Source organism: Salmo salar, unplaced genomic scaffold (assembly GCF_905237065.1).
Source record: "Salmo salar unplaced genomic scaffold, Ssal_v3.1, whole genome shotgun sequence".
Lineage (NCBI taxonomy): Eukaryota > Metazoa > Chordata > Actinopteri > Salmoniformes > Salmonidae > Salmo > Salmo salar.
Window position 1 is genome coordinate 12,214 of NW_025548629.1, and position 24,314 is coordinate 36,527.

Consider the following 24,314-nt stretch of genomic DNA (forward strand, 5'->3'; position numbering starts at 1 on the left):
AACCACATCATCTGATACCTGGATAGGTAGTTAACATATCAGCTAACCACATCATCTGATACCTGGATAGGTAGTTAACCACATCATCTGATACCTGGATAGGTAGTTAACCACATCATCTGATACCTGGATAGGTAGTTAACCACATCATCTATAGTCATCTGATGCCTGACTGCACAGTCGATGACGTGGTGAGCAACCGTTGTCAGGCAGGAACATTCAGTCAGGAAGTATCTGGACCATTACCTCATCATGTAGGTCACACCTCAGCAGCCAATAAGAATGATGCTGTAGAACCTGCAACAGTTAGTCTGCTACAGAATGTCACAGATGTATTGACCAATAAACTCACTCAGCGCTTTAATCATGTGGAAAAGAGCTACATTCATTATATTCATTTTTTTTTTTACTGTATTTTTAAACCATCAAGTAAAAACAGGAAGTGATGTTTTATTGGACCGGTATTAACCAATGAAAATGATTCACTATACGCTGGTATTGTGACGGCACGTCATTTAATGGGACATGGGAGTTGTTGATTTTCCTGTTCTGTCGCTGACGTGTAGGCTAACATCAAGAGACCTCAGTCAGAGGGCCTAGAACAGCCACAGCTTCAATCTCTACAAGCCCACCCTGAGAGAGAGAGAGAGAGAGAGAGAGAGAGAGAGAGTCACAGAGAGAGAGAGTCACAGAGAGAGAGAGAGTCACAGAGAGAGAGAGAGTCACAGAGAGAGAGAGAGTCACAGAGAGAGAGAGAGTCACAGAGAGAGAGAGAGTCACAGAGAGAGAGAGAGTCACAGAGAGAGAGAGAGTCAGAGAGAGAGAGAGAGAGTCAGAGAGAGTCACAGAGAGTCAGAGAGAGAGAGAGCGAGACAGAGAGAGTCACAGAGAGACAAAAATATTATTCAGGTACTTCTCAGCTTTGTTGTCAGTAACATGACATGGTTAGGTTCTGTATTGCCATAGAAACAGTGTGCTGAGATGAACCAGTCAGATCCTCACCCTGGGCAGAGCAGCGACCTGGTAGGCAGCCCTCGCTGGGAAGCTACTGCTGAAAACTAAAGAGGAGAGGAACACAAACACGGTTACATACTGTACATCTGGTACAAGACTTAATTAAAACGCCTGGTTTGACCTGGGTAATGGTAAAATCAGCATTCAGTTTACCCAGGACATCCAGTATAATGATCTTTATATAGAACAGAGATGTTGTGTGAAATGTGAGGTGCATTATGGGAGGGGGGGGTCTTAGTGTGTTAGAATCACAATCAGAATGACCTTTTATTGACCAAGTATATTTACAGTGTCCTTCAGAAAGTATTCACACCCATGGACTTCTCCCCACATTTTGTCGTGTTACAAAAGTGGGATTAAAATGGATTTAAATTTTAATTTAGTCAACGATCTACACAAAATACACACACATCAAAGTGGAAGACAAATTTAAATATTTGCAAAAATGGATGAAAAATATATCTTGATTAGATACCCCGAGTCCATACATGTTAGAATCACCTTTGGTAGCGATTACACCTGTGAGTCCTATCAGAGGAGGGTCTACTGGTGTAGGGGGCCTATCAGAGGAGGGTCTACTGGTGTAGGGGGCCTATCAGAGGAGGGTCTACTGGTGTAGGGGGCCTATCAGAGGAGGGTCTACTGGTGTAGGGGGCCTATCAGAGGAGGGTCTACTGGTGTAGGGGGCCTATCAGAGGAGGGTCTACTGGTGTAGGGGGCCTATCAGAGGAGGGTCTACTGGTGTAGGGGGCCTATCAGAGGAGGGTCTACTGGTGTAGGGGGCCTATCAGAGGAGGGTCTACTGGTGTAGGGGGCCTATCAGAGGAGGGTCTACTGGTGTAGGGGGCCTATCAGAGGAGGGTCTACTGGTGTAGGGGGGCCTATCAGAGGAGGGTCTACTGGTGTAGGGGGCCTATCAGAGGAGGGTCTACTGGTGTAGGGGGCCTATCAGAGGAGGGTCTACTGGTGTAGGGGGCCTATCAGAGGAGGGTCTACTGGTGTAGGGGGCCTATCAGAGGAGGGTCTACTGGTGTAGGGGGGCCTATCAGAGGAGGGTCTACTGGTGTAGGGGGCCTATCAGAGGAGGGTCTACTGGTGTAGGGGGCCTATCGGAGGAGGGTCTACTGGTGTAGGGGGCCTATCGGAGGAGGGTCTACTGGTGTAGGGGGCCTATCGGAGGAGGGTCTACTGGTGTAGGGGGCCTATCGGAGGAGGGTCTACTGGTGTAGGGGGCCTATCAGAGGAGGGTCTACTGGTGTAGGGGGCCTATCAGAGGAGGGTCTACTGGTGTAGGGGGCCTATCAGAGGAGGGTCTACTGGTGTAGGGGCCCTATCAGAGGAGGGTCTACTGGTGTAGGGGGCCTATCAGAGGAGGGTCTACTGGTGTAGGGGGCCTATCAGAGGAGGGTCTACTGGTGTAGGGAGCCTATCAGAGGAGGGTCTACTGGTGTAGGGGGCCTAGTGGAGGAGGGTCTAAAGCAGAGTTGTCACACATCTCTTCAGCAGGGGTGTCCTAGCCCTCACTGCCATTAAAATGGTAGAATAACAAGGTATGTACTCTGGAAATGATGCTGACAGTATCCCATAGTATTCAGTTGTAACTATACTAATAAAGGCCTTTCTCTCATCCTAGCCTACATGCAGTCCAAGTTGTAGGGGACTCATCTTACGTAGCCAATCAGGTTAATGAGTTTTAGATGCTGCTCTAGTCACTGTCATGGCAGTGCACAAACCTACTCAAGGGAAGTGCCACATACACAAAAATTATCATCCGCATTCCTTCCATACCATACTCAGTCTCTTGGGAAACAGTGACACCTTATGGCCACTATGTTAAGTGCGCATTCCTTCCATACCATACTCAGTCTCTTGGGAAACAGTGACACCTTATGGCCACTATGTGAAGTGCGCCTCCCTTCCATACCATACTCAGTCTCATGGGAAACAGCGACACCTTGTGGACACTATGTGAAGTGTCAACCTACAGGAGACTAATAAATATCATCATAACAAAACAAGGAGGATCCCAACAATATGAATATTCAGAGAATTCAACAAGAAGGACCCCAACAACATGAATATTCAGAGAATTCAACAAGAAGGATCCCAACAACATGAATATTCAGAGAATTCAACAAGAAGGATCCCAACAACATGAATATTCAGAGAATTCAACAAGAAGGATCCCAACAACATGAATATTCAGAGAATTCAACAAGAAGGATCCCAACAACATGAATATTCAGAGAATTCAACAAGAAAGACCCCAACAACATGAATATTCAGAGAATTCAACAAGAAGGATCCCAACAACATGAATATTCAGAGGATTCAACAAGAAAGACCCCAACAACATGAATATTCAGAGAATTCAACAAGAAGGATCCCAACAGAGAAACTTACATGTTTTATAGACGTCATTTACACTGGCGAAGTCATTCATGTCAGCCAAAAGAACCGTAGTTTTCACGACTGTGGGAAAATAAAAAATAAATAAAAACCATGAAATTAATGGTTTTGCTAGATACAGTTTACAAACAACATGATACAAGTTTTTACAAAATAACATAACTTACCACTGTCATATCCACACCCTGCTTCTTTCAGGATCTCCCCCATGTTCACCAGAGCCTGTATGGGATAGAAATAGAAGAAAATTTAATTGCATTCAACTGAAATGTGTCCTCCGCATTTAACAGACATCGACATCCACGGGGCCCGGGGAACAGCGGGTTAACTGCCTTGTTCAGGGCCCGGGGAACAGCGGGTTAACTGCCTTGTTCAGGGGCAGAACAACAGATTTTTACCTTGTCAGCTCGGGGATTCGATCCAGCAACCTTTCGGTTACTAGTCCAACGATCTAATCACTAGGCTACCTGCTGCCGCCCCGTGATAGAGAAGAGATTGTTTAGGGGTAAATCTTATTCCTATATTTTCAATTAACTTTGATATCGAATGAGTGTAAAAGATGTCGCGCTGCTAGCTTAACGAGTACCGCTTCCTCCTGATTCTGCTGATACCGAGGCTCGAACCCAGGACATCTGCCTCGCAAACACACATGACCGACCTCCTGAAGCATCTCACCCAGTCTCACCACTGATGACCGACTTAAGATTACCAGTATGATGACCTCCTGAAGCATCTCACCCAGTCGCACCACTGATGACCGACCTCCTGAAGCATCTCACCCAGTCTACACTGATGACCTTGAAGATTCACCCAGTCTCACCACTGATGACCTCCTGAAGCATCTCACCCAGTCTCACCACTGATGACCTCCTGAAGCATCTCACCCAGTCTCACCACTGATGACCTCCTGAAGCATCTCACCCAGTCTCACCACTGAGCTATTCAGCAGCGCAGGTGGAAACCCTTCAGTCTGAGGAGTGAGTTTCACAGACCCCCCCCCTATCTGCTATATCCCTGTTCTATGTCTTGTGGTTGTAACTGAGGAAGAGGAGGAGGAGGAAGAGGAGGGGTTCTAAGCTTCACCTCACCTGTTTGGTCTGAGCCTGGACTCCTCCTTCCACCAGCTGACCAGAGGCAGGGTCCATCCCCAGCTGGCCTGACACGTACATGGTCCTGTCCACCACCACCGCCTGGCTGAATATGAACACAGGACTGGACAGCTGGTAAAACATGTAACAACATGGGGCAGGTGAAATGTTATCTCTGTCACATTCAAGATATTATAGATACTACTACTGCTACTACTGCTACTGCTACTGCTGCTACTGCTGCTGCTACTACTACTACTACTACTACTACTACTGCTACTGCTGCTGCTACTACTGCTACTACTACTGCTGCTACTGCTACTGCTACTACTACTACTACTGCTACTGCTGCTACTGCTGCTACTGCTGCTACTGCTGCTACTGCTACTACTGCTACTGCTACTACTGCTACTACTACTGCTACTACTGCTGCTGCTGCTGCTGCTACCACTACTACTGCTGCTACCACTACTGCTGCTGCTGCTGCTACTGCTGCTACTGCTACTACTGCTACTGCTACTGCTACTGCTACTGCTGCTACTGCTGCTGCTACTGCTGCTACTACTGCTACTACTGCTACTACTACTGCTGCTGCCACCGCTTGCTACCACCGCTGCTACTGCTGCCACTGCTGCTACTGCTGCTACCACTGCTGCTACCACTGCTGCTACCACCTGCTGCTACCACTGCTGCTACCACCACTGCTGCTACTACTGCTGCTACTACTACTACTGCTGCTACTACTGCTGCTACTGCTACTACTACTACTACTACTGCTGCTACTGCTACTACTGCTACTACTGCTACTACTGCTACTGCTACTACTGCTACTACTGCTACTACTGCTGCTACTGCTGCTACTGCTGCTACTGCTGCTACTGCTACTACTACTGCTACTGCTGCTACTGCTGCTACTACCTAAATGAAGCAAAATATCATTTCCTCAGTCTTTTCCATCCAGAACACAATTAAACACTGTACTTTGACTTTCCAGGAAATCTAAATTGATACTTTACTGCCACCTACTGGTTAAACTACATTCCATACTGCTATATTCTACCGTTCCAGTGTTTTAATTGCTTTATATTGTATTTACTTCGCCACCATGGCCTATTTATTGCCTTTACCTCCCTTATCTCACCTAATTTGCTTACATTGTATATAGACTTATTTTTGTACTGTATTATTGACTATGTTTTGTTTATTCCATGTGTAACTCTGTGTTGTTGTATGTTGTCGAACTGCTTTGCTTTATCTTGGCCAGGTCGCAGTTGTAAATGAGAACTTGTTCTCAACTTGCCTACCTGGTTAAATAAAGGACTTGTTCTCAACTGGCCTACCTGGTTAAATAAAGGACTTGTTCTCAACTGGCCTACCTGGTTAAATAAAGGTGAAAAAAATATATATATATAAAAAAAACTGAGCAATCATACTGGCGACTATTTATTTCTGAATGTCATGTAATATAATATAGTGTGTAATACAATAGGCTTTAAAGGGAACGTAGAGCGCGCAGCGACAGCGCCAGTCCACATAATACTCCATTTCAACACATGCCCTCCGTGCCAACTCTGCCAGTCCACATAATACTCCATTCCAACACATGCCCTCCGTGCCAACTCTGCCAGTCACATGCCTTCAGTTTAAAAAGCACTTTAACCTGAAATAAAACTAAAAGCTCTCTCTCTCCAGTTTACAGTAGCACCACAGCTCCACCTCCCAAGATTATTGGGTAAAAGGGGTGACACCTCCCTACCGTAACAGACCGAGAAGGTCCCTTCACAGACAGAACATAAATGCCAATACATTTATGATTCAGGGAACCCTGTGCAGACACACGGACAATGTTGAAAACAGTTGCTTACTGAATGAATGCAAACAATAAAATACTATTCTTAGTATATATATATATACACACATAAATACTCCTTACTCCGACATTGCTCGTCCTAATATTTCTATATTCCATTATTTTACACCGTGTTCCTGCACTGTTAGATACAACTGCGCTGTTGAAGCTGGGAACACAAAGCATTTCGCTACAACCACAATAACATCTGATAAATATGTGTATTCTGATCGATTTGATTTGATTTGATAAAAAGTAGTTCAACACGTGTAGATGAACAGTGTGCTAAAAGCTGCACAGACCACCTACCTGTACGGCCCGATAGCTGCTGGCGCTTTACTGGTGTTAATTATCTTCCTGATGATCGAAGACATGATTAGAGTTTGACAACAACAACAACAACAACAACAACAAAAAGTCTTCAGTGAGAACAACAGAAGTAACTGCTCTGTAGCCGGGTGGAACTGTGAAATGACCGATCAGCTGGTAGAGCGCCTCTACTACCGTAAACTGACAGATCAGCTGGTAGAGCGCCTCTACTACCGTAAACTCTCAACTAGACGGGCCTACAGTTTCACAGACCCACAGTTTATATTATTGTAATCGTTATTGGCAGGCTACTGATTCTTTCCAAAAAACCGAAATGACGCTAAATTAAAAAAAAGTGCAATTTATTTTCTACCAATTTCGCTATATTTTATTGACGTGAGCAAGTATATCTACTATATAAATAAAGGTTAAATTAAAAAAATTAAATACTACAAAAAATATCTACTATATAGTACATTTCCCATGAACACAATTTAACCGGAACAGGATATACGTCATATTTATACGGAAGACCCTGTAGACAGAAATGTGAGCGTACAAGCGTGGTTTTGAAATATAACTGTTCCTCCATTGAGGATTTGAAAGTGAATATATTTTCAGTTACCTTTACAAATACATTGTGGTGTGATGGAAGTGGATAACGTCATAAACTCGTTAGCGTAGGCTGTTGGTGGCATGCAAAGTAGTCGCATGATGTCCAATGTGTATCAAGCTTGCTAAGTAGCTAATTTAGCTAGCTTTTCTGCTGAAGGGGGAGATTGAATGGCATCTCTTTCAAAGATTTACTGACAATAACAGTGACTGTGCAATTCACTGTTAAATAGTAGCCAGTAGCCTGCTCGTGTCCCAGGATAGGATAATTTTTTTGACAGGACCATAAGCCATTGTTATCAATGAGTCATGTTATTGTTTATTTTCTGCAGAGCGATCAGACATGTCTACAGCCAAGCACAGGATGCGCGACAAGAAGATGAAGAACCAGCCGATCAACGTCACCTATTCCTCCCAGGGCAGCTCACACTGGAGGAACGGAGGGGACACCCCTACAGGTCGAGGCCGTGATCCGTCTCCACATCCAAGGGGCCAGGGGTCCTCTCACTCAGGCCACGCCCAGGGAGGGAGCTGGGTCCGGGGCCACCAGAGAGAAGGACAGGGGGGCTACTCGCAGGCTCTGCCCAAACACATCACTGGTAAGAACACCTTCCTGCATACAGTTGTCAATGTATTTTAAATGGATGCTCATGTCTTTATGGGTTTTAAAACTGATACAGGCTCTAACTTGAGCACTTCTGCATGTCAATGTTGAACCAGCTGTAAATCAACAGTTTATTACACAATTCAAAATGGCATTTAGAATGAGTAAATCATGTCTGATGCTCCAACCCATTGACTCCTAGACAGCTTTTGTGACGTGTGCTGCTGTGTCTCCTCAGCCTCAGCGTTCGCCAAGGCCCGGGCAGCGGAGGTGAACGCCATGTTGACGGCCGTCACCAAGACAACGGGCAGCTCCCATGTGTTTGGAGCTCTTCCTAAACACATGAGGAGGAGGGCCATGAGCCATAACACCAAGAGACTGCCCTGCAGGCTGAGAGACATGGCCAACAACATGGTGGGTTTGTCTAAGTAACACACACACACACAGTCACACTCAGTCACACACACAGGCTCACAGTCACACGTTCAGTCACACACAGTCACACGCTCACAGTCACACGCTCACAGTCACACGCTCACAGTCACACACAGTCACACACGCTCACAGTCACACACAGTCACACACACACACACACGCTCACAGTCACACATAAAGTCACACACAGTCACACACACACGCTCACAGTCACACACATTCAGTTACAGTCACACACACTCAGTCACAGTCACACTCAGTCACACACACTCAGTCACTGTGAAACACGGCCTCTCTCTCTCTCTTGACTTTAAAGCTTGGTCCCAGATCTGTCTCCTCTGTTATTGTCATGTCCGTACATGGAGGAATGACTGGTCACGTGTAGAGGCGGACTGGTCGCGTGTAGAGGCGGACTGGTCGCGTGTAGAGGCGGACCGGTCACGTGTAGAGGCGGACTGGTCACGTGTAGAGGCGGACTGGTCGCGTGTAGAGGCGGACTGGTCGCGTGTAGAGGCGGACTGGTCGCGTGTAGAGGCGGACTGGTCGCGTGTAGAGGCGGACTGGTCGCGTGTAGAGGCGGACTGGTCGCGTGCGTAGAGGCGGACCGGTCGCGTGTAGAGGCGGACTGGGTCGCGTGTAGAGGCGGACTGGTCGCGTGTAGAGGCGGACTGGTCGCGTGTAGAGGCGGACTGGTCGCGTGTAGAGGCGGACTGGTCGCGTGTAGAGGCGGACTGGTCGCGTGCAGATAGGGGCGGACCGGGCTGCGTGTAGATAGAGGCGGACCGGGCTGCGTGTAGATAGGGGCGGACCGGGCTGCGTGTAGATAGAGGCGGACCGGACCGGGCCGCGTGTAGAGGCGGACCGGACCGGGCCGCGTGTAGAGGCGGACCGGACCGGGCCGCGTGTAGATAGAGGCGGACCGGGCCGCGTGTAGATAGAGGCGGACCGGGCCGCGTGATAGAGGCGGACCGGGCGCGTGTAGATAGAGGCGGACCGGGCCGCGTGGTAGAGGCGGACCGGGCGCGTGTAGATAGAGGCGGACCGGTCGCGTGTAGATAGAGGCGGACCGGTCGCGTGTAGATAGAGGCGGACCGGACCGGGCCGCGTGTAGATAGGGGCGGACCGGGCCGCGTGTAGATAGGGGCGGACCGGGCCGCGTGTAGATAGGGGCGGACCGGGCCGCGGTAACATTCTGTCTGTTTCCTCTCTGGTTCCAGTTGGAGAAGAGTCAGAAGGTGAAGAAGGAGCAGTCTAAGAGCAAGAGTCGTAAAGCTCGGCGTCGCCACGGCAACGTGCTTCTGGAGTTCAACCGTCGCCAGCGGAAGAACCTGTGGCTGGAGACGCACATCTGGCACGCCAAGCGCTTCCACATGGTCAAGAGATGGGGCTACTGTCTGGGAGACGGGCCGACCTACAAGTGTTACAGAGCCTGTTACAGAGCCATGAGCTCCCACTGTCTACTGCAGGTTAGTGTCTTTACACACCTGAGTCTTGTTTTCTTTAGGGCTGGGATATCTGGGGAAGCACTTTTAGGGACAACTGATAGGAAATACATTTTTTTATTGATTGACTGATTTAAAAAAAATTATAGGGTCCTGTTGAAATTACTGCTCAGTAAGGTTAGGAGTTCACCAGACCTGGGATAACTCTAGTTTTTAAATATGCTCACAGTGAGGGACATGGAATCACCTTAACATTTAGCTAGATCTAGATCACAGTGAGGGACATGAATCACCTTAGCATTTAGCTAGATCACAGTGAGGGACATGGAATCACCTTAGCATTTAGCTAGATCACAGTGAGGGACATGAATCACCTTAGCATTTAGCTAGATCTAGATCACAGTGAGGGACATGAATCACCTTAGCATTTAGCTAGATCTAGATCACAGTGAGGGACATGAAATCACCTTAACATTTAGCTAGATCTAGATCACAGTGAGGGACATGAATCACCTTAGCATTTAGCTAGATCTAGATCACAGTGAGGGACATGAATCACCTTAGCATTTAGCTAGATCTAGATCACAGTGAGGGACATGAATCACCTTAACATTTAGCTAGATCACAGTGAGGGACATGAATCACCTTAACATTTAGCTAGATCACAGTGAGGGACATGAATCACCTTAGCATTTAGCTAGATCTAGATCACAGTGAGGGACATGAATCACCTTAGCATTTAGCTAGATCTAGATCACAGTGAGGGACATGAATCACCTTAGCATTTAGCTAGATCTAGATCACAGTGAGGGACATGGAATCACCTTAACATTTAGCTAGATCTAGATCACAGTGAGGGACATGAATCACCTTAACATTTAGCTAGATCACAGTGAGGGACATGGAATCACCTTAACATTTAGCTAGATCACAGTGAGGGACATGAATCACCTTAACATTTAGCTAGATCACAGTGAGGGACATGAATCACCTTAACATTTAGCTAGATCACAGTGAGGGACATGAATCACCTTAACATTTAGCTAGATCACAGTGAGGGACGAGAATCACCTTAGCATTTAGCTAGATCACAGTGAGGGACGAGAATCACCTTAACATTTAGCTAGATCACAGTGAGGGACGAGAATCACCTTAACATTTAGTTAGATCACAGTGAGGGACATGAATCACCTTAGCATTTAGCTAGATCACAGTGAGGGACATGAATCACCTTAGCATTTAGCTAGATCTAGATCACAGTGAGGGACATGAATCACCTTAGCATTTAGCTAGATCACAGTGAGGGACATGGAATCACCTTAACATTTAGCTAGATCACAGTGAGGGACATGAATCACCTTAGCATTTAGCTAGATCACAGTGAGGGACATGGAATCACCTTAGCATTTAGCTAGATCACAGTGAGGGACATGAATCACCTTAACATTTAGTTAGATCACAGTGAGGGACATGAATCACCTTAGCATTTAGCTAGATCACAGTGAGGGACGAGAATCACCTTAACATTTAGTTAGATCACAGTGAGGGACATGGAATCACCTTAACATTTAGCTAGATCACAGTGAGGGACATGAATCACCTTAGCATTTAGCTAGATCTAGATCACAGTGAGGGACATGAATCACCTTAACATTTAGCTAGATCACAGTGAGGGACATGGAATCACCTTAACATTTAGCTAGATCACAGTGAGGGACATGAATCACCTTAACATTTAGCTAGATCACAGTGAGGGACATGAATCACCTTAACATTTATAAGTACAACAGTTTCAGAATGACTAAAATACAGGCATAATATATTACAGTAACACTTGACGTTCTTCTAAATAGGTTTAATGTGGGATCTCTACAATAGTAGTCTCTGTAACAGTTCTAATAGGTTTACTGTGGGATCTCTACAATAGTAGTCTCTATAACAGTTTACTGTGGGATCTCTACAATAGTAGTCTCTGTAACAGTTCTAATAGGTTTACTGTGGGATCTCTACAATAGTAGTCTCTGTAACAGTTTACTGTGGGATCTCTACAATAGTAGTCTCTGTAACAGTTTACTGTGGGATCTCTACAATAGTAGTCTCTGTAACAGTTCTAATAGGTTTACTGTGGGATCTCTACAATAGTAGTCTCTATAACAGTTTACTGTGGGATCTCTACAATAGTAGTCTCTGTAACAGTTTACTGTGGGATCTCTACAATAGTAGTCTCTATAACAGTTTACTGTGGGATCTCTACAATAGTAGTCTCTGTAACAGTTCTAAATAGGTTTACTGTGGGATCTCTACAATAGTAGTCTCTGTAACAGTTTACTGTGGGATCTCTACAATAGTAGTCTCTGTAACAGTTCTAATAGGTTTACTGTGGGATCTCTACAATAGTAGTCTCTATAACAGTTTACTGTGGGATCTCTACAATAGTAGTCTCTATAAGCTCTACAATAGTAGTCTCTGTAACAGTTTACTGTGGGATCTCTACAATAGTAGTCTCTGTAACAGTTCTAAATAGGTTTACTGTGGGATCTCTACAATAGTAGTCTCTATAACAGTTTACTGTGGGATCTCTACAATAGTAGTCTCTATAACAGTTCTAAATAGGTTTACTGTGGGATCTCTACAATAGTAGTCTCTATAACAGTTTACTGTGGGATCTCTACAATAGTAGTCTCTATAACAGTTCTAAATAGGTTTACTGTGGGATCTCTACAATAGTAGTCTCTATAACAGTTTACTGTGGGATCTCTACAATAGTAGTCTCTATAACAGTTTACTGTGGGATCTCTACAATAGTAGTCTCTGTAACAGTTTACTGTGGGATCTCTACAATAGTAGTCTCTGTAACAGTTCTAATAGGTTTACCGTGGGATCTCTACAATAGTAGTCTCTATAACAGTTTACTGTGGGATCTCTACAATAGTAGTCTCTGTAACAGTTTACTGTGGGATCTCTACAATAGTAGTCTCTGTAACAGTTCTAAATAGGTTTACTGTGGGATCTCTACAATAGTAGTCTCTATAACAGTTTACTGTGGGATCTCTACAATAGTAGTCTCTATAACAGTTCTAAATAGGTTTACTGTGGGATCTCTACAATAGTAGTCTCTGTAACAGTTTACTGTGGGATCTCTACAATAGTAGTCTCTGTAACAGTTCTAAATAGGTTTACTGTGGGATCTCTACAATAGTAGTCTCTATAACAGTTCTAAATAGGTTTACTGTGGGATCTCTACAATAGTAGTCTCTGTAACAGTTTACTGTGGGATCTCTACAATAGTAGTCTCTATAACAGTTTACTGTGGGATCTCTACAATAGTAGTCTCTATAACAGTTCTAAATAGGTTTACTGTGGGATCTCTACAATAGTAGTCTCTAATAGGTTTGCTGTGTGAGCAGATATGAATACAGCATTTTGGTAAATTAGTCTTTTTGTAGGTTGCCAACCAATAAAATTATATTTTGAAGTGTTAATATGTGTTAATATGTATCCCAAAGTGAATCCTCTGTCGTCATTCCCCCCCCCTACCCAGGACATGTCGTACTACAGCTGTGTGGAGTTACAGGGCCCAGAGGACCAGCTGTTAGCTACCCTGTCTAAACTAACCAGTAAGGAAGCTGGTGAGTACTGCTTTCGTATTCGCCCCCCTTCAACAAAACAAAAACCACAAGGTCAAATCATTGCTTCCGTTTCTAGATGGTACGAGGTAGACGGCCCAAAACCAGATGTGATTGTTTTCAACGAGGGCACAACGGTGAATGGCGTCGCGGCGCGGCGGTGAACGCCATCAGACGCCACGGTAGACGGGACTTGCCGTAGTGTTGTTAAATCACCATAGCAACGCGTACCCGTCGTGCTGGCTTGCTTTTGCGGCCACCCTCCTCCTTGCTTTCTTGTCCCGCTATGCCGACTGGTACGACAGATTTTTTTTTTTTTATGTCCCTCGTCTTAAAACGTGGCATCAGTCTCGAGAAAATACACGTTTTTCAGTGTAAAAGTTTTAGATGTGTTGGATTCTATCTTGAAATACATTTATTCATGTTACCATATTAGATCGTATTGATGACTTTACATGTATAATGAAGGTATATGTTGGGGTCAATGGAGGGTGGATAGGAACCAGGTGGTTGGAAAGTTACTGGGTGAGGAAGGGGGAGTACAGATGGCTTACATTCTGTTTTAAAACTCGGTGTTGTTAAATCTCATGGCTCCTAAGGAAGGGGGGGGGGGGGGCAAAGGGCAACAGTCTGGTTTCAGTCACTGATAAGGTAGGACAGCTGTGGAGTAGGGAGGAGTGAGGAATTGGGTCGCAGGTCAGGTGAAGTGCGGAGGAACAGTCTGGTTTCAGTCACTGATAAGGTAGGACAGCTATGGACGTGCTACCTGTCCCAGACCTGCTGTTTTCAACTCTCTAGAGACAGCAGGAGCGGTAGAGATACTCTCAATGATCGGCTATGAAAAGCCAACTGACACTTACTCTTGAGTTGCTGACCTGTTGAACCCTCGACAACTACTGTGATTATTATTATTTGACCCTGCTGGTCATTTATGAACATTTGAACATCTTGGCCATGTGCTGTTATAATCTCCACCCAGCACAGCCAGAAGAGGACTGGCCACCCCTCATAGCCTGGTTCCTCTCTAGGTTTCTTCCTAGGTGGCCTTTCTAGGGAGTTTTTCCTGGCCACCCCTCATAGCCTGGTTCCTCTCTAGGTTTCTTCCTAGGTTCTGGCCTTTCTAGGGAGTTTTCCTAGCCACCCCTCATAGCCTGGTTCCTCTCTAGATTTCTTCCTAGGTTCTGGCCTTTCTAGGGAGTTTTTCCTAGCCACCGTGTTTCTACACCTGCATTGCTTGCTGTTTGGGGGGTTTTAGGCTGGGTTTCTGTACAGCACTTTGAGATATCAGCTGATGTAAGAAGGGCTATATAAATACATTTGATTTGATGTGGAGTAGGGAGGAGTGAGGAATTGGGTCCCAGGTCAGGTGAAGTGAGGAGGAACAGTTTGGTTTCAGTCACACACACACATTTCTACGCCCACTACCACCAGTGAGAGGAACCAATTAAGTTCCTGCCTAGCAACAGAGATGTATTGGCTGTGTAGATGTGGAAGGAGTGGACTCCGCCTAGTAGGACGGTGTAAATATATGTTTTTGTGTAAACATGTCTTTGCAGCTGTTTTGACCCCAGTGGCTGAATAAACTTGGTTTGAGCGTTTTGCTGGTCGTCCGTTTTAGTTTTTCACTCTGTCAGAACCTAACAGTTGGCGCGGTTGTCAGGATTCGCTACGATTTACCATCGAACTAGAGAGTCCGAACCTACTCCCTGTTTCTACTCCCTGTTTCTACTCCCTGTTTCTACTCCGTTCCTACTCCCTGTTCCTACTCCCTGTTCCTACTCCCTGTTTCTACTCCCTGTTTCTACTCCGTTCCTACTCCCTGTTCCTACTCCCTGTTCCTACTTCCTGTTCCTACTCCCTGTTTCTACTCCGTTCCTACTCCCTGTTCCTACTCCCTGTTCCTACTTCCTGTTCCTACTCCCTGTTTCTACTCCGTTCCTACTCCCTGTTCCTACTTCCTGTTCCTACTCCCTGTTTCTACTCCGTTCCTACTCCCTGTTCCTACTCCCTGTTCCTACTTCCTGTTCCTACTCCGTTCCTACTCCCTGTTCCTACTTCCTGTTCCTGTTCCTACTCCCTGTTCCTACTCCCTGTTTCTACTCCCTGTTTCTACTCCCTGTTTCTACTCCCTGTTTCTACTCCCTGTTTCTACTCCCTGTTTCTACTCCCTGTTTCTACTCCCTGTTTCTACTCCGTTCCTACTCCCTGTTCCTACTTCCTGTTTCTACTCCCTGTTTCTACTCCCTGTTTCTACTCCCTGTTTCTACTCCGTTCCTACTCCCTGTTCCTACTTCCTGTTTCTACTCCCTGTTTCTACTCCCTGTTCCTACTTCCTGTTCCTGTTCCTACTCCCTGTTCCTACTCCCTGTTCCTACTCCCTGTTCCTACTCCCTGTTCCTACTTCCTGTTCCTACTCATTCTGACATCTTGGGGAGATGAGTCGTAGGCTGAACCGATTACAGGATACGGACCGAGGAAGCCTGAGCTTATTCAGTAGTCCCGTTGTATTACGACCAGTCGTACAGTTATGGTAAATGGTAAGTCCCGGAAGGTAAGCCCGGGCAGGGTAGACCCTGCGGAGGGTAAGTTCCGGAAGGTAAGCCCGGGCAGGGTAGACCCTGCGGAGGGTAAGTCCCGGAAGGTAAGCCCGGGCAGGGTAGACCCAGCGGAGGGTAAGTCCCGGAAGGTAAGCCCGGGCAGGGTAGACCCAGCGGAGGGTAAGTCCCGGAAGGTCAGCCCGGGCAGGGTAGACCCTGCGGAGGGTAAGTTCCGGAAGGTAAGCCCGGGCAGGGTAGACCCAGCGGAGGGTAAGTCCCGGAAGGTCAGCCCGGGCAGGGTAGACCCTGCGGAGGGTAAGTCCCGGAAGGTAAGCCCGAGCAGGGTAGACCCAGCGGAGGGTAAGTCCCGGACGGTAAGCCCGGGCAGGGTAGACCCAGCGGAGGGTAAGTCCCGGAAGGTAAGCCCGGGCAGGGTAGACCCAGCGGAGGGTAAGTTCCGGAAGGTAAGCCCGGGCAGGGTAGACCCAGCGGAGGGTAAGTCCCGGAAGGTAAGCCCGGGCAGGGTAGACCCAGCGGAGGGTAAGTCCCGGAAGGTCAGCCCGGGCAGGGTAGACCCTGCGGAGGGTAAGTTCCGGAAGGTAAGCCCGGGCAGGGTAGACCCAGCGGAGGGTAAGTCCCGGAAGGTCAGCCCGGGCAGGGTAGACCCTGCGGAGGGTAAGTCCCGGAAGGTAAGCCCGAGCAGGGTAGACCCAGCGGAGGGTAAGTCCCGGACGGTAAGCCCGGGCAGGGTAGACCCAGCGGAGGGTAAGTCCCGGAAGGTAAGCCCGGGCAGGGTAGACCCAGCGGAGGGTAAGTTCCGGAAGGTAAGCCCGGGCAGGGTAGACCCAGCGGAGGGTAAGTCCCGGAAGGTAAGCCCGGGCAGGGTAGACCCAGCGGAGGGTAAGTCCCGGAAGGTAAGCCCGGGCAGGGTAGACCCAGCGGAGGGTAAGTCCCGGAAGGTAAGCCCGGGCAGGGTAGACCCAGCGGAGGGTAAGTCCTAGGGGGTAAATCCTGAGTGGGTTGGTTCCCTACTAGACCCGGAAAAGGGGGAGGTGAAAACCCAGCCGCGGAGGCCGTGAGGCCGCAGTGTGTGCGCGTATGGATAAATTGTTTTGCTTGTCTACTAGTACGGTAGGTTGTAGAGAAGGACAACAGGAGGGAACGTGGACGGTGATAGAACGTTGTCTGTACGTTCTGGAGGAGAGCCACAGGAGGGAACGTGGACGGTGATAGAACGTTGTCTGTACGTTCTGGAGGAGGGAACGTGGACGGTGATAGAACGTTGTCTGCACGTTCTGGAGGAGGGAACGTGGACGGTGATAGAACGTTGTCTGCACGTTCTGGAGGAGGGAACGTGGACGGTGATAGAACGTTGTCTGTACGTTCTGGAGGAGGGAACGTGGACGGTGATAGAACGTTGTCTGCACGTTCTGGAGGAGAGCCACGGGAGGGAACGTGGACGGTGATAGAACGTTGTCTGTACGTTCTGGAGGAGGGAACGTGGACGGTGATAGAACGTTGTCTGTACGTTCTGGAGGAGAGAACGTGGACGGTGATAGAACGTTGTCTGTACGTTCTGGAGGAGGGAACGTGGACGGTGATAGAACGTTGTCTGTACGTTCTGGAGGAGGGAACGTGGACGGTGATAGAACGTTGTCTGTACGTTCTGGAGGAGGGAACGTGGACGGTGATAGAACGTTGTCTGTATCGTTCTGGAGGAGGGAACGTGGACGGTGATAGAACTTTGTCTGTACGTTCTGGAGGAGGGAACGTGGACGGTGATAGAACGTTCTCTGCACGTTCTGGAGGAGAGCCACGTTCATGGTTAGAAAAGCTGAAAGTAATTCCTACGTTGTTTGAACATGATTGGCGTGTATTAGCAGTAGCAATAAACAGAAGGTTGGGTTGGTTGATGCCCTATTGGGGGCAGGGAACCGTGACAGATTATGTGGAAATAATAGGAAGACGAGTGTGAATCATTTTGGTAATGTGTGTCGTCAACAACAAGTGATATGTGAAAGCGTGGACACTGGAATAAGACATGAGGCGTCCCGTATTCTCCAGTAGTCAACTGGCAGACGCTTTACTGTTGGTTTTAAAATTCAAGGTATCAGGTGACGTGAACAATTTTTTACATTTTTAATCGGCACAAATAACCGTAACTACTCTCCGATGGGAAGTAAGGTATCTCTGCTTCTGAGAATGGTTAATAGATGGCGTGTGTTAGAGTGAGGAAAAATGTAAACGCCCTCTGGACACCGTGGAGAAGTGGCTTCAGAAATAACCACCGTTTAAAATGGCATCCGTGATTTCTGACTCTCCTGTAAAAGGGGGAAGTGGAAGAAGGGGGGGGGAAACTATTAGCAAAACCATGGATGTCCTAAAAGAACGGCATAAATCTACCAAATTTTGACTGGAATATTGGGGGGGGGGAATGTAGGAAACAGGATGTAATTGGTCGGCGTTTCCCTGCAGACGGAACATTCCGATGTAATAGATAATTCAGATGGTTTCGTGAGTTGGTCCGGTGTAATAGATAATTCAGATGGTCTCGTGAGTCGGTCAGTTGGTCCTGTGTATTAGATAATTCAGATGGTCTCGTGAGTCGGTCAGTTGGTCCGGTGTATTAGATAATTCAGATGGTCTCGTGAGTCGGTCAGTTGGTACGACTGTAATAGATAATTCAGATGGTCTCGTGAGTCGGTCAGTTGGTACGATTGTAATAGATAATTCAGAGATGGTGTTGGTCAGTTGGAACAATGACAATAGAAACATCAAGAGCTCAAAATACCAGCGTTTGGATGTCGGCGTTCCATCAACACAAAAGCAAAAACTAACGGAACCAAAAATGTGTAGAAGTACTCCGCCATGGAAAGGACTGGAGTACCTTTTTGATAGAATTTGTACCGTCTGGTTTTGACGGCAGGTTTGAAACCTGTTAATTAAAACGGCTATTGTGGGGGTAGTGGACCAACATTCAGACTGGGATGAAATAGTACAGGAATCTCATTCCTCTCACTTCCCAGCCGGGCTGCTGGTTAATACAGACACAGTGAAAGTCACTAACAGTGGTTTTAACAGCCAAGGAAAGACAAAGAAACAGAGGAAAAGGGAGGTGGACCTGTGCTTTATCTCCATGTTGTGGGACCGTCGGTTATTGGAAGAATGAGTGTACTTGAGCCTACTGCACCTGCCTCGTGCGGAGGGAGGGAGCCTGGAGGGAAGCCTGGAGGGAAGCCTGGAGGGAAGCCTGGAGGGAAGCCTGGAGGGAAGCCTGGAGGGAATCGTGGAGGGAGCGTGGAGGGAGCCTGGAGGGAATCGTGGAGGGAATCGTGGAGGGAATCGTGGAGGGAATCCTGGAGGGAATCGTGGAGGGAGCCTGGAGGGAGCGTGGAGGGAGCGTGGAGGGAGCCTGGAGGGAGCCTGGAGGGAGCCTGGAGGGAAGCCTGGAGGGAAGCCTGGAGGGAAGCCTGGAGGGAAGCCTGGAGGGAGCCTGGAGGGAAGCCTGGAGGGAAGCCTGGAGGGAAGCCTGGAGGGAAGCCTGGAGGGAATCGTGGAGGGAGCGTGGAGGGAGCCTGGAGGGAAGCGTGGAGGGAATCGTGGAGGGAATCGTGGAGGGAATCGTGGAGGAAGCCTGGAGGGAGCGTGGAGGGAGCGTGGAGGGAATCGTGGAGGGAATCGTGGAGGGAATCGTGGAGGGAGCCTGGAGGGAGCCTGGAGGGAATCGTGGAGGGAAGCCTGGAGGGAGCCCTGGAGGGAAGCCTGGAGGGAGCCTGGAGGGAATCCTGGAGGGGAACCTGGATGTTTTTGAAGGAGGCAGGAGTGTACTGTGGGATCTAAGTACTAAGTACATAGCGTCTAAGTACATAGCGTCTAAGGACATAGCGTCTAAGGACATAGCGTCTAAGGACGTAGCGTCTAAGGACGTAGCGTCTAAGTACATAGCGTTTAAGACGGTGTTTCCATGAGGGTGTTTAGTTACAGATTCTAGCAGCACCGATGTCTGTGCAAACCAAGGCGTTGACGTTACAGGGAATTGGGGAAAGCGGAATTGAATATGACTGGTGGTGGTGGTGGTGGTGGGGAAGAGATTTGTGAGGCTCATGAATTATTAGGGAAGTGAGTAATAGAGTCACTGGGGAACGATACCACTCCTCTGTGTAAAAGTGAAATCATTGAATAGCTCGTAGAGAGGGTGTTGTCATTTCAGACACTATTGGTAACTTTTACTGAGGTGGTTCATCGAAGAAAGTACAACTCTTAAAAGACTAGCTTACAGATTCCTGTATACAGGAAGCCACCTCACCAGAAAGACTAGCTACAGATTCCTGTATACAGGAAGCCACCTCACCAGAAAGACAAGCTACAGATTCCTGTATACAGGAAGCCACCTCACCAGAAAGACTAGCTACAGATTCCTGTATACAGGAAGCCAGCTCACCAGAAAGACTAGCTTACAGATTCCTGTATACAGGAAGCCACCTCACCAGAAAGACTAGCTTACAGATTCCTGTATACAGAAGCCAGTCACGACACCCGAAGCCACCTCACCAGAAAGACTAGCTACAGATTCCTGTATACAGGAAGCCAGCTCACCAGAAAGACTAGCTACAGATTCCTGTATACAGGAAGCCACCTCACCAGAAAGACTAGCTACAGATTCCTAAAGACTCACCAAAAGACTGCTACAGATTCCTGTATACAGGAAGCCACCTCACCAGAAAGACTAGCTACAGATTCCTGTATACAGGAAGCCAACTCACCAGAAAGACAAGCTACAGATTCCTGTATACAGGAAGCCAGCTCACCAGAAAGACTAGCTACAGATTCCTGTATACAGGAAGCCAGCTCACCAGAAAGACTAGCTACAGATTCCTGTATACAGGAAGCCACCTCGCCAGAAGGGAAGTTCTCTGTAATAATAGCATCACATCTCCTGCAGACTGTGATTTAAGAAACATGTGACTGAGTGTCGTTATGTTGGATATTCTTACAGCAACACTAATCTCTCCTCCGTTTATAACAGCCAGCATTTGGATTGGGTGACGGTAACAGGAAGCTGTCAGAAGGTGGGATTGGGCGACGGTAACAGGAAGGTGTCAGAAGGTGGGATTGGGCGGACGGTAACAGGAAGGTGTCAGAAGGTGGGACGGTAACAGGAAGGTGTCAGAAGGTGGGATTGGGTGACGGTAACAGGAAGGTGTCAGAAGGTGGGATTGGGCGACGGTAACAGGAAGGTGTCAGAAGGTGGGACGGTAACAGGAAGGTGTCAGAAGGTGGGATTGGGCGACGGTAACAGGAAGGTGTCAGAAGGTGGGATTGGGTGACGGTAACAGGAAGGTGTCAGAAGGTGGGACGGTAACAGGAAGGTGTCAGAGGGTGGGATTGGGTGATGGTAACAGGAAGGTGTCAGAAGGTGGGACGGTAACAGGAAGGTGTCAGAAGGTGGGATTGGGTGACGGTAACAGGAAGGTGTCAGAAGGTGGGATTGGGTGACGGTAACAGGAAGGTGTCAGAAGGTGGGATTGGGTGACGGTAACAGGAAGGTGTCAGAAGGTGGGATTGGGTGACGGTAACAGGAAGGTGTCAGAAGGTGGGATTGGGTGACGGTAACAGGAAGGTGTCAGAAGGTGGGATTGGGTGACGGTAACAGGAAGGTGTCAGAAGGTGGGATTGGGCGACGGTAACAGGAAGGTGTCAGAAGGTGGGATTGGGCGACGGTAACAGGAAGGTGTCAGAAGGTGGGACGGTAACAGGAAGGTGTCAGAAGGTGGGATTGGGCGACGGTAACAGGAAGGTGTCAGAAGGTGGGATTGGGTGACGGTAACAGGAAGGTGTCAGAAGGTGGGATTGGGCGACGGTAACAGGAAGGTGTCAGAAGGTGGGACGGTAACAGGAAGGTGTCAGAAGGTGGGATTGGGTGACGGTAACAGGAAGGTGTCAGAAGGTGGGATTGGGCGACGGTAACAGGAAGGTGTCAGAAGGTGGGATTGGGCGACGGTAACAGGAAGGTGTCAGAAGGTGGGATTGGGTGACGGTAACAGGAAGGTGTCAGAAGGTGGGATTGGGCGACGGTAACCGGAAGGTGTCAGAAGGTGGGATTGGGCGACGGTAACAGGAAGGTGTCAGAAGGTGGGATTGGGCAGCGGTAACAGGAAGGTGTCAGAAGGTGGGATTGGGCGACGGTAACAGGAAGGTGTCAGAAGGTGGGATTGGGCGACGGTAACAGGAAGGTGTCAGAAGGTGGGATTGGGCGACGGTAACAGGAAGGTGTCAGAAGGTGGGATTGGGCGACGGTAACAGGAAGGTGTCAGAAGGTGGGATTGGGCGACGGTAACAGGAAGGTGTCAGAAGGTGGGATTGGGCGACGGTAACAGGAAGGTGTCAGAAGGTGGGATTGGGTGACGGTAACAGGAAGGTGTCAGAAGGTGGGATTGGGTGACGGTAACAGGAAGGTGTCAGAAGGTGGGATTGGGCGACGGTAACAGGAAGGTGTCAGAAGGTGGGATTGGGCGACGGTAACAGGAAGGTGTCAGAAGGTGGGATTGGGCGACGGTAACAGGAAGGTGTCAGAAGGTGGGATTGGGCGGCGGTAACAGGAAGGTGTCAGAAGGTGGGATTGGGCAGCGGTAACAGGAAGGTGTCAGAAGGTGGGATTGGGTGACGGTAACAGGAAGGTGTCTGAAGGTGGGATTGGGTGACGGTAACAGGAAGGTGTCAGAAGGTGGGATTGGGCGACGGTAACAGGAAGGTGTCAGAAGGTGGGATTGGGCGACGGTAACAGGAAGGTGTCAGAAGGTGGGATTGGGTGACGGTAACAGGAAGGTGTCAGAAGGTGGGATTGGGCGACGGTAACAGGAAGGTGTCAGAAGGTGGGATTGGGCGACGGTAACAGGAAGGTGTCAGAAGGTGGGATTGGGTGATGGTAACAGGAAGGTGCCAGAAGGTGGGATTGGGCGACGGTAACAGGAAGGTGTCAGAAGGTGGGATTGGGTGACGGTAACAGGAAGGTGCCAGAAGGTGGGATTGGGCGACGGTAACAGGAAGGTGTCAGAAGGTGGGATTGGGCGACGGTAACAGGAAGGTGCCAGAAGGTGGGACGGTAACAGGAAGGTGTCAGAAGGTGGGACGGTAACAGGAAGGTGTCAGAAGGTGGGATTGGGTGACGGTAACAGGAAGGTGTCAGAAGGTGGGATTGGGTGACGGTAACAGGAAGGTGTCAGAAGGTGGGATTGGGTGACGGTAACAGGAAGGTGTCAGAAGGTGGGATTGGGTGACGGTAACAGGAAGGTGTCAGAAGGTGGGATTGGGTGACGGTAACAGGAAGGTGTCAGAAGGTGGGATTGGGTGACAGGAAGGTGTCAGAAGGTGGGACGGTAACAGGAAGGTGTCAGAAGGTGGGACGGTAACAGGAAGGTGTCAGAAGGTGGGACGGTAACAGGAAGGTGTCAGAAGGTGGGACGGTAACAGGAAGGTGTCAGAAGGTGGGACGGTAACAGGAAGGTGTCAGAAGGTGGGACGGTAACAGGAAGGTGTCAGAAGGTGGGATTGGGCGACGGTAACAGGAAGGTGTCAGAAGGTGGGATTGGGCGACGGTAACAGGAAGGTGTCAGAAGGTGGGATTGGGCGACGGTAACAGGAAGGTGTCAGAAGGTGGGATTGGGCAGCGGTAACAGGAAGGTGTCAGAAGGTGGGATTGGGTGACGGTAACAGGAAGGTGTCAGAAGGTGGGATTGGGCGACGGTAACAGGAAGGTGTCAGAAGGTGGGATTGGGCGACGGTAACAGGAAGCTGTCAGAAGGTGGGACGGTAACAGGAAGGTGCCAGAAGGTGGGATTGGGTGACGGTAACAGGAAGCTGTCAGAAGGTGGGATTGGGCGACGGTAACAGGAAGGTGTCAGAAGGTGGGATTGGGTGACGGTAACAGGAAGCTGTCAGAAGGTGGGATTGGGCGACGGTAACAGGAAGGTGTATGGATTGGGTGACGGTAACAGGAAGGTGTCAGAAGGTGGGATTGGGCGACGGTAACAGGAAGGTGTCAGAAGGTGGGATTGGGCGACGGTAACAGGAAGCTGTCAGAAGGTGGGACGGTAACAGGAAGGTGCCAGAAGGTGGGATTGGGTGACGGTAACAGGAAGCTGTCAGAAGGTGGGATTGGGCGACGGTAACAGGAAGGTGTCAGAAGGTGGGATTGGGTGACGGTAACAGGAAGCTGTCAGAAGGTGGGATTGGGCGACGGTAACAGGAAGGTGGGATTGGGTGACGGTAACAGGAAGGTGTCAGAAGGTGGGATTGGGTGACGGTAACAGGAAGGTGTCAGAAGGTGACTGCTTATCAACCGTTGGGACCCAAAGTTTACACTGTAACGAGGGTGTTCACAATGGGGTGA

At 48.6% G+C, this 24,314-nt stretch overlaps 2 protein-coding genes across 4 annotated transcripts in view; one reads left to right on the forward strand and one right to left on the reverse strand.

Moving 5' to 3' along the window:
- Positions 1-335: 335 nt before the first annotated feature.
- On the reverse strand, positions 336-6,923 carry LOC123733183 (2-iminobutanoate/2-iminopropanoate deaminase). Of its 2 annotated transcripts, none has more exons than XM_045712587.1 (6): positions 6,670-6,923; positions 4,512-4,617; positions 3,591-3,645; positions 3,418-3,486; positions 1,003-1,058; positions 336-633 (listed from the first exon to the last, which is right to left on the reverse strand). In XM_045712587.1, the coding sequence occupies exons 1-6, from the start codon at positions 6,732-6,734 to the stop codon at positions 574-576; spliced, it is 411 nt and encodes a 136-aa protein (XP_045568543.1). In that variant the 5' UTR covers positions 6,735-6,923; the 3' UTR covers positions 336-573. The 2 variants fall into 2 exon arrangements, with proteins under 2 accessions (XP_045568543.1, XP_045568542.1); XM_045712586.1 differs by having other exon boundaries at positions 4,512-4,635; positions 6,670-6,879.
- A 249-nt stretch (positions 6,924-7,172) lies between these two features.
- The window catches only part of LOC106561141 (ribonucleases P/MRP protein subunit POP1), a 51,679-nt gene continuing 34,537 nt past the window's right edge, over positions 7,173-24,314 (forward strand). Inside the window, exons 1-5 of one of the 2 annotated variants that reach the window (XM_045712584.1) lie at positions 7,173-7,274; positions 7,614-7,880; positions 8,124-8,299; positions 9,538-9,786; positions 13,304-13,391. In XM_045712584.1, coding sequence (XP_045568540.1) covers positions 7,625-7,880; positions 8,124-8,299; positions 9,538-9,786; positions 13,304-13,391 — 769 coding nt within the window. In that variant the 5' untranslated portion in view covers positions 7,173-7,274; positions 7,614-7,624. The remainder of the gene's footprint in view (positions 7,275-7,613; positions 7,881-8,123; positions 8,300-9,537; positions 9,787-13,303; positions 13,392-24,314) is intronic. The other variant, XM_045712585.1, reaches the window with a different exon arrangement.